Source organism: Alligator sinensis, unplaced genomic scaffold (genome assembly GCF_000455745.1).
Source record: "Alligator sinensis unplaced genomic scaffold, ASM45574v1 scaffold125_1, whole genome shotgun sequence".
NCBI lineage: Eukaryota > Metazoa > Chordata > Crocodylia > Alligatoridae > Alligator > Alligator sinensis.
Window position 1 is genome coordinate 1478205 of NW_005841893.1, and position 9714 is coordinate 1487918.

General features: G+C 41.6%; 1 protein-coding gene across 8 annotated transcripts in view; it reads right to left on the reverse strand.

Moving 5' to 3' along the window:
- Nucleotides 1-254: 254 nt before the first annotated feature.
- Nucleotides 255-9714, reverse strand: part of KLHL8 (kelch like family member 8) — a 96449-nt gene continuing 86989 nt past the window's right edge. For all 8 annotated transcript variants that reach the window (XM_014517144.2, XM_006018094.3, XM_014517142.2 and 5 more), the window contains 2 exons: nt 4033-4234; nt 255-3361 (listed from right to left, as the gene is read on the reverse strand). In XM_014517144.2, the coding sequence (XP_014372630.1) occupies nt 3238-3361; nt 4033-4234 (326 nt within the window). In that variant the 3' untranslated portion in view covers nt 255-3237. The remainder of the gene's footprint in view (nt 3362-4032; nt 4235-9714) is intronic.

Genomic DNA, 9714 nt, shown 5'->3' on the forward strand with positions numbered 1-9714 from the left:
CCACCCACCCCCACTGTAAAAGGAAGATGGAGAAGGCCTACAGATAACGTGAGGCCATGTTAGCCACCCTTCTTCCAAGTTCAAATTCATGCAAGCACTTAAGGATGCTGAAGGCTGTACTCTCTACAGCTCTTCTTGGCCAGCGACAGTGCCTGTAATGCAGGCTACAAGACAAAAAAGGCTACTTTCTAAAATGTAAGTAACATATAGTATAATAGCAAATTAGTGTTTGCAGTTCAGATATCTATCCCTATTGTAGCAAACCTGTTGCACTGAAAGAGCATCTTGCAATACAAATGTTCTTATTGCAACTTCCACATTTATTTACAAGAATCCATTCTTCACTTTGTTGCCTGAATATCATGAATCACTAGCAATTTGAAATACAAGTTTTAAAACATGGCAGCGCAGTACAGAAACAGTGTGCTTTGAGATTTGTGATGAAGATATTCTCCCTACAATCATACTGAATTTCAGATTCACCCACAAAAAACAAGAACTCTTGGTTCCAAAATGATACCTTTTATTAGACCAACTGGAAAATGGCAAGAAAACTGTCCTTTTCTGCAAGCTTTTGGGATCCAAGTCCCTTCATCAGGCTCTGGGAAAAGTATAGATGGTACAAGATTGTAAAGAGTCCCCATCGGTAGGAAATAAACTTCATTTTTGCACAGAGGGAGCTGAAGAATATTTGTTCCTATACACTGCTCCCTCATCCCTTCTAACAATTATTTAATGTCAAACTTTGGTCATGTAAAATTTCAGTCAACTGCTGGTCTCTTCAGGAAAATTCAGGCATGTGAACTTGTAGTGGTCTATGCCAAAAACTGCTCATCAGTTATACAAGCAGTGTATAAAATAGTCGCTCTCTGTACAGTGCAATGTTGCCTTGCCTTACAGTTTCTCAACTCTACTGCTGGTTTCAATTTCAAGTCATCTTTCCCTCTAAGAATATGCATGATATTCTTATAAATATCAGCATTAATTCCATATATAGTACCTACCAAATGTTTAACATCTGTGGTGGCTATAATAGGGTAAACATTGAATAATTAAAATATTCCAATGAACCACATTTAAATATACAAATGAAGCTAGAAGGAAGGCAACTTAAGGCAAGGTCAAGGCAAATGAAATTTCAACAAAGCTGTCCTGTCAAGATACCTATTGTAAAACTAAGGCCAATTCAAAGACAAATACTGTACTGCACCCAACTAATCAATAGGATAGTGTAGGCCTGAAACAACCTTAGCAAAATGCTTATCATAAGTAATGCCATTTTGTGACTTGGCATAACTAATGCTGTTAACTGAAAGCAATAGCAAGCGTTTCATAGTTTAGGGTGACCTCTTTATAATCCATGTCAGTAAGAATATTGAGAGGATGTGTGCTCACAGTCAGAGAAAACAGAATGCAGACAGCAGCCTAACAGGAAGATGACTGCTGTAAAAGGTGATTAGTCAGAATTTGTGGTCTGACCACATGAGAGACATAGAAGACAACTGTAAAAGAATATATAAAAACTCAGAAGAGAACTTAGTTTAGAGAGTAATGAGCATGAAAAGGAACAACACCTAATTGCACCCTAATGCTCGGACAATGCCTGGCCATGCAAGTCTTCATGTACCATTTGGAAGGACTACGTAAGACTGCCTCTTTGGGCGTTTTATTGTAAAAGTAGTTTTACTTGTGTGTTCAATACATTAGGAGCAGAGGCCAGAATATTCTCGCCAATTATTGTAAACTGTTCACACCCACATCTTTAATTACTTTAGTGCAACAATAGAGAGGGCTGAACAGTGGTAGTGCTACATGCCACTAAGAAAATTGTGAACATATACAAGCTGGAAGATTTCAGAGAACTTCCTAGCTGCACCCCCCCCAAAAAAAAAAAAATCACATCATACAACTAGGTAAAGGTTGAGGTAATACATAGAAGAGATTCAGGTTAGAAGTGGCAATTAAATAATATACACTATGTGCATAAGTAACTACAACTCGTTAGTAGCTTAAATCAGGATTAGGACACATCTTTCAATGTGGCAATAGATATTATGGCAGGACAGTTATGTTCCAATTCAAAAATAGATCAAATCAGCAAGTGTCTGTACACATCTTTGGCAATAACAACACTGTTAGACTCCAGATCATTTTTCTGCTTATTTTCTTTGGTTTAGAAACCACTGGAAAACTTGATCAAGGATTTTTCATTTGAAGATTTGCTGCTTGGTTGTCTGAATACTTAACAACTGAGCTCTTTAATAAAGAACCAGCAGCCTCACCGCCACTAAGTTGTTGCTGGAATTGAAAAACTGAAAATGTTAGCCACTTTGTTACGTTGGAAGATAGATTTCAGCTGGATAACATTTAGACATGGTGACGTCTTCCAACAATGGTATTCCTGTTTCCATAAAATCAATCAAATGTAAAAGCTCCAAGAGACCATGTAAGTTGTGCATGTCTAGACAGACCTTATTCTAAAAATAGAAGAAAAGTACACAGGAAGCCTCAGGGATGCTTTCTGTTATAACACTTAACTTTTCTACAGGGGACACTTTAGACATGAGGAAGAATGTTCTAAACTCCACACAGACCAAGCAGTACTCTGGACCTCAGCTCTACCACAAATAGACTAAATGTGGGTTGAATACCCACAGTCTTAAAGTTCTGGCAATTAACCTGTATACTTTTTTATGTATAAATGAGATGCATATACTTTAGACCAACCAAAAGCTTTACTCATATTGGTAAAATGCTGTAGAACTAGCAATTCTTTAAGACTGAATTCTGATTAACACCAAGGTGTCATTTTTAATGTACATCTAGAATTTATACCAGCCTAAGAAACACATTTAGGTGGGATGTGCTGTCAAAGTCAACAATGCAAAGCACATTCGCTTCGCTACAATTTATCCCCTTTTATTGTTTAATTATCAGTCTAGAACAAAGGTCTCAAGCATATCTGTACTTTTGGAAACTTGAAAACACATCCCTGGTTATTTTTTAAAGTAGAAGCTAGACCTTATTCCATATCTGCCCAGACTATTTTAACTCAAAAGATTCAGAATGCTGTCCATAACTTGCATTATCACATGCAAGATGCTTTCAGGGTTTTTGTCTACCTTATAATGTAGCAGTAGGTTTAAAAACCTCAGAGCAGCACTGCTGAGGTCATGTCCCTCCATACTGCAATTTTCAGTTTTCCACTTGAATTCTGGAGAAATCCAAGAGACTTGTTCACATGCAGTCAACCACATTGTTGGATCCTTGACCCACATCTCGGATCTGGCTACAAAGACAAGAACACACAGCGACGCCTGCCCCAGCTCTGCAGTGAGAGACAGATCCCACAAGCTCCCACCTAGAGAGAAATGGTTAAAAAAAAATTACAAGCAAAGAGTACTGTAGGGGGGAAAACTAATAGCAATGTTAGCATTAAAACTGGAAAAATTTGTGTGTTTTAAGAAAGATTCCTTCATTGCAGAAACACTGAAAAGATCCTGTTCCTTATATTTAAGCACGTTATGCATATTTTACCACTTAATTTAACCTACATCTTCTCACAACTCTTATTTACAGTATTTTAATAGATTCAAGATTTGAAAACTTGCCTGCACTCCTGTCTTTGGAAGATGACTGCTAAGTATCTTCCTCTTTCCTGCAGACATATCACTAACGTTTCAAGATCAGAGACTAATTGAGGTGGAATCAGCAAGGTTTCTCTGCTAGTCATAACTATCTTATTCCAAGTTCTCTATGATAGATATTTTATTTTTAAAAAGAGATTGAATGAAACAGATTAATTCAACCTAGCTCTATTGTCTTACTTTGTATTATGTGAATGAGTTTTATTTATAGGGCTCTTCATAGAAAAACTTCCTACAGTCTGAGTTACATGGGTGAGGGCAAGGAATGGGAGAGATGATAAATACACTGGTAAATAAAAATATGGGTGGGTCACTTTTTTGACACTGTAGGCATGGGAGCAATATTGCTCAATATTAAATTAAGACAGCAAAACTTTAAAAGTACCTGTTCACCAGTGGATCAAAAGCTTCCACTGTGTTCAGGTATGCATTGCCGTTATGACCACCAACTGCAAAAATTTTACCCATCAGCGTTGCTATACCAACTCCACCCCTGGGGGTTGTAAGCTCTGCAACATATTCCCACTGGTTACTGCGAGGATCGAACCGTTCAACAGAGCTCAGTGGAGAGTTGTCATCAAAACCACCTGCAAAGAGAAACTGCATTACTATTTCATAATGTCTATATCCATAACCTAGTAAGGTTTATATCCAGCATTCAGATTATCTGTATGTATTACACAGGAGTTGTTTGAAAAATAGATCATTGTACAGCTAGCCCTACCTAAAGTAAATAAATCAATACATCTACAAATTTTGACCCCAGCAGGTTTTGAAACTGCAAGGAAAAGGCTTCCTCCTTCTCTCCAAGATGACACAGTGGTATTGTTAGAATCCCAAGAGGGCTCTCTTGTAAGGGATTCTACAAGCAAACATTACCATAATATGTAGGCAAAACTTAAGGGAGTTGGTTTCATTTGAAACCCACCACTCTGAGTCAGCCTATGCTTGTTTCATCAGACTTGGGAGGCAGTCAACTAGTTCTCACAGCATCTAACAGTTCATAACAAGGCTATCCAACTTCTATGCCCCTGGGAGCCACACCAGGCAAAGCAGGAGGATGTTCCTCCCCACCCACTGCTGCACTATGCTTTCAAATCGGTGTGGGAGCAGAATTCTCCCACCCCTCCACTACAACACACTGGCATCATTTCCTACACAGCCCCAGGCTCACCCTCAACTCCCTGCACTGCCCACCCCCTGGGATAAGGCAGGAAGCAGAACCCAGAGACGGGAAGTGGGAGCCTGGAAATTCTGGCTGCTATTACAGCTAGAATGACTGAGGGAGAAGTGGGGAGAGGGGAAGAGCCCGAGGGCTGCATATTAACCCTGTGGCCCACTAGTTGGACAGATCTGGTTTAAAGCTCCACTGGAGAAAGATGCAATAGCTACAGATCAATCTGGAGAAAACTGGTGATGGCAGCAAATTGGGGGAAAGGATAGGGTCCATTCGCTCCCTCTTTTATCCTTAGCTTTATGTATGGTTTGTTATTTGTTGCCTCAAGGTTATGTGGGATTCTCACTCTAAAAGGTACAGGAAGCATAATTTCCAGTTTCTTTTCCACCTATGATATGATAGGAAGTCAGGATGCTATTACTTCCAATGGCAGAATTCACAAATTATACTTTTACCTACCCCAGTCTGTCTACAGACTGAGTACTGTATATGGGGCCACATTTGAAAACCAGAAACTGAGGCTAGTATAGAATGCAGCAGCACTTCTCACAGCCAGCCTATTACTGCTCAATATTTTGTAAAGCAGGGGTGCTCAACCCCCAGGCCGCAGGCCAAATGCAACCCACAGAGCCTTGGAATCTGGCCCGCATGGCTCCCCATGGGCTGGGAAACTTGGTGGCAGGGAAGCAATGGCAATCAGTACCACATGCTCCAAGCCCTGTGCAGCATAGCAGAGCTAGGCCACACCTGCCCCAACCATGGCTGGATCAGGGCTGGGCCATACTCCCTCCCCCCTCACAGCTGGGTTGGGAATGGGCCATGCCCCACTTCTCCCTAGGGGGTCAGGTTGGGGCCCTGTTAAATTCCATCTCCCTCTCCCAGTCTTGCTCCACAGGTGACTGCCCCAGGTGCCAGATCAGGACCACTGGCCAGATCCAGCCCAGGTCACTGCTGTAAAGCACATGAAACTTTGTGTCTGAATAAAATTTAAAATCCTGGGGGTTCAGTCTTTACTCTATGAAGCTACTTCTTTCTTTGTCTTCTTTCAGCAGTGACAAATGAAAGTAAGCCAACTAACAATTTTAAGTTTATGGCACTGCAAGCAGAGAACTGGGGACAAAAGGCCCCCAATATCACTTCCCTCTCCCTTTGGTTCATTTGAACCAAACCATCTTTTCTGTAGGCCCCCCACTACAGAATGGATGAAGACAGATTGAACAAAGTCCAGTGGAAGGCAATGAAAATGGTGAAGGGGGATATGACTTCTGAGGAGAGGCTGAGGGAACTGGTCTTATTGAGTCTGGGGAGGAGAAAACTGGGAGGGGATTTAATAGCAGCCTTCAACTACCTGAAGTAGGTTCCAAAGAGGATGGAGCTAGACTGCTCTCAGTGATGGCAGATGATAGAACAAGGAGCAACAGTCTCAAGTTGTAGCAAGGGCAGTTTAGGTTAGATATCAGGAAAATCTCTCTCACTAGAAGGGTAGTAAAGCACTGGAACAGGTTACCCAGAGAGGTGGAATCTCCATCCTTGGAGGTTTTTAAGACCTGACTAGACAAAGCCTTTGCTGAAATGATCTAGCTGGTGATAGTCCTGCTTTAAGCAGGGGGTCAGACTAGGCCTCCTGAAGTCCCTTCCAACCCTAAATTTCCATGATGCTATGATTTCACAGTAAGCAATTCTCAGATGTATTTCAAAGTCTACTTAGACCTTCAGTAAAAGGGCTGAGTTCTGTTGTATTAGCTAATATTGAATTCTGGGTCATTTCAGTCTCTTTTAAAAAAATATTTTAAAAATGCATCTAATCTGTTAGGTATCTTATGTAAGGGAAGAGAAAAAGCTCCGGAACTCTGATTTTTACACAGATGGCTAACATTTTGCAAAGCTTAATAGTAACCAGAATGCATTTACTGATTTTTTACTTCGGTTAAATCAAACATTAAGTTCTAATACAACTTGAAGCCACATTTAAAACCTAAATTGGTGGGAGGGGGACATACAATCAGCAACACGTACTTCATTGATGTAGCTGCTAAGTGAATGGAAGTACAGGCAAACCCCACTTAGCACCCTTAATTGCTTCCGGAAAAACAGAGCACTAAGTGAAACAGCGTTAAGTGAAACCAATTTTCCCATAGAAATGAATCTAAGTAGATATGATTCATTCCTGAAGCTCCCCACTTGTACTATAAAATTGCTGAAATCCCCCACTAGGTACTATAAAATCAATTAATTCAAAATCTAAATGTATGTAAATACTTTAACACTTTGAACTTTGAAATAATGTATAAGATTACAAAATTAAGTAATGAACTGTATACACAGATGCTCTTTCAGCTTCCTTCAACACTCAGAATCAGAGCTGTCAAGGTTAGTGTCAGTTTCAGGGAATTTTGAAGTGCTTAACTGAGGATTTTTTTGAGGGCTGGCTGCAGAGCTTGAAACCAGAGTTGTGCACTTCCTGAAGGAGGAATCCATTGATAGCTGCACTTTGGCAGCTTCTTTTCATCGTAAAGCAGCCTGTAACAATTGACTTCATTGTTAACTAACTCCTCTTGCAATTGCATAACTGCACTGCATTTCTCAGGGTCATTCTCATCAAAGTAGGAAATAAAAGCTTCAAGATGTTTGAAAGCTTCAAGCCATGCCTTTGCTGGTTAAAGCCCTTGCTGTTGAACATCTTCCTCAGCATCTTCCTCCTCTCCATGGCTTCGCTGCTGCTCTATTTGATGAGGTCCTCATTGCTCAATTCCTCCCTGTTGGAATCGATCAACTCCTGAATGTCCTCAGGTTCAAGTTCATCAGATCCAATTTTCCTTCCAAGCTCAAAGATATAGTCCTGAATTATCACCACTGGTTCCTCAACCTCTTGGGAATCCTGGACACAGTCTGCCCAAAGCTTTCACCAGACACCATTCATTGTTTTGGAAGACAATTTCATCCCAGGCACTTAAAATGTTATCTATTGCCTTGCAGATATTATAGCCCTTCCAAAATTAATTTAGGCTTGGAGTACCCTCTCCTTCTGTAGCCCTGACTGCCTGGGCAAATGTTTTCCTTAAGTAATAAGCCTTAAAGGCAGCAATGACATTCTGGTCTATCAGCTGTATGATGGAGGTGGTATCTGGGGGCAGGAAAACAACTTTTACATTATCACTGAGGTCATCAAGTGTGGTAGGATGCCCTGGTGCATTGTCTAAAATGAGAAGTGCCTTGTGGTACAGATTGTTCTCAGCACAATATTTCTCAACTGCAGGACAAAAATAATCCCTGAACCAACTCTGAAAGACTGACATTGTCACCCAGGCCTTCTAGTTAGACTTCCAAATGACTGGCAGACCATTTTTAAGATACCCCTTGTGAGCCCTGGGGTTTTCTGAGTGGTATACAAGCAATGGTTTCAATTTAAAATCCCCTGCAGCATTACAACCAAGCAATAAATTAAGTAGATCCTTGGACACCTTGAAACCTGGCATCAACTACTCCTCCCTGGAAATGTAGGTCCTAGGAGGCATCCTCTTCCAGAAGAGGCCTGTCTCATCAGCATTGAAGACTTGCTGAGGTGTATAATACCACCCCCCCGCACAATAATTTCCACAAGCTTATTTCTATAGCTGGAAGCTGCTTGGGTGTCAGCACTAGCAGCCTCCCCCTGAACAGAAACATTATGCAAGCTGTTGCGCCTCTTAAATCTTTCGAACCACCCCTTACTTGCATAAAAAGGCTCAGAAGCAGACCCCTCAGGCAAATTTTTCTGTAAATCATCATACGAACTCTCTTAGCCTTCTTCTGAATAAGCAGCATACTCAAGGGCATACGGCGTTGAGTTGTATCCTCAATCCACACTTAACAGCCTCTCCATTTCTAACATAATTGCAACCCTACTCCTTCCGAGTTTCAATGCATTGAAAGGAGTTACAATTCATCCATATTTTTTTATTTTGTCTTTATTCTTCAATATGATCCTAACAGTTGACCCAGCCAAATTCAACACCCTACAGACCTCATTCTGGTGTTCCCTGCTTCAATTCGCTTCAGGACGTCCAATTTGAGCTCCAGCGTTACGCTTTTTCACTGTTTTTTCTTAGCACTTGCACTCTCAGAGTCAGTTGAACGGTTCAGACTCATGGTGCAACTCAAAAAAAGAAGCAAGTAAGTGGCACGAGCACGAAAGAGCACAGAGCATGAGAGTTTTTGACAAAGCAAGATGGCAATGAGGCGGATGCCCAATACCTTGGGGCAAGGAGAAAGGGATTTGGTGGTAGGGGTCTGCTACAGACCCCCACATCAAGGGGAAGAAATAGATGCGGGGCTCCTGAGGCAGCTCTCAGAGACCATAAAAGCTAAAGAGGCGGTAGTCATGGGGGACCTAAACTACCCAGACATCTGCTGGGAGACAGACGGGGCAAAGTCCCACCCCTCACGCAGGATTCTTACCTGTGTACAAGCCGGGGAAGTCCCCCGGGCCCCACTGGGGGGAATGCCATACTGGATCTGGTATTGGCAACGGGGGATGACATGGTAGGGGACCTACAGATTGGTAGCCATCTGGGGGACAGTGATCACCTAATAATAGAATTCACCATAAGACATCGAGTGGGTAAGGTAACTAGTAGGGTGAAAGTACTAGTCTTTAGGAAAGCTGATTTAAATGAACTCAGGCGATTAGTCAAGGATGCACTGCAGAGTAGGAGTTTTGAAATGATGGGAGCCCAAGAAGGGTGGCTGTGCCTTAAGGAAACGATCCTTGGGGCACAAACCGCTTCCCTGGCTGACCACAGAAATCCAGGGCAGCCTAAGGGCCAAAAGGGGAGCACATAAAAAGTGGAAACAGGGAGAGATCACCAAAGATGAATATACCTCCTCTGCTCATGCTTGTAGGGAGGCAGT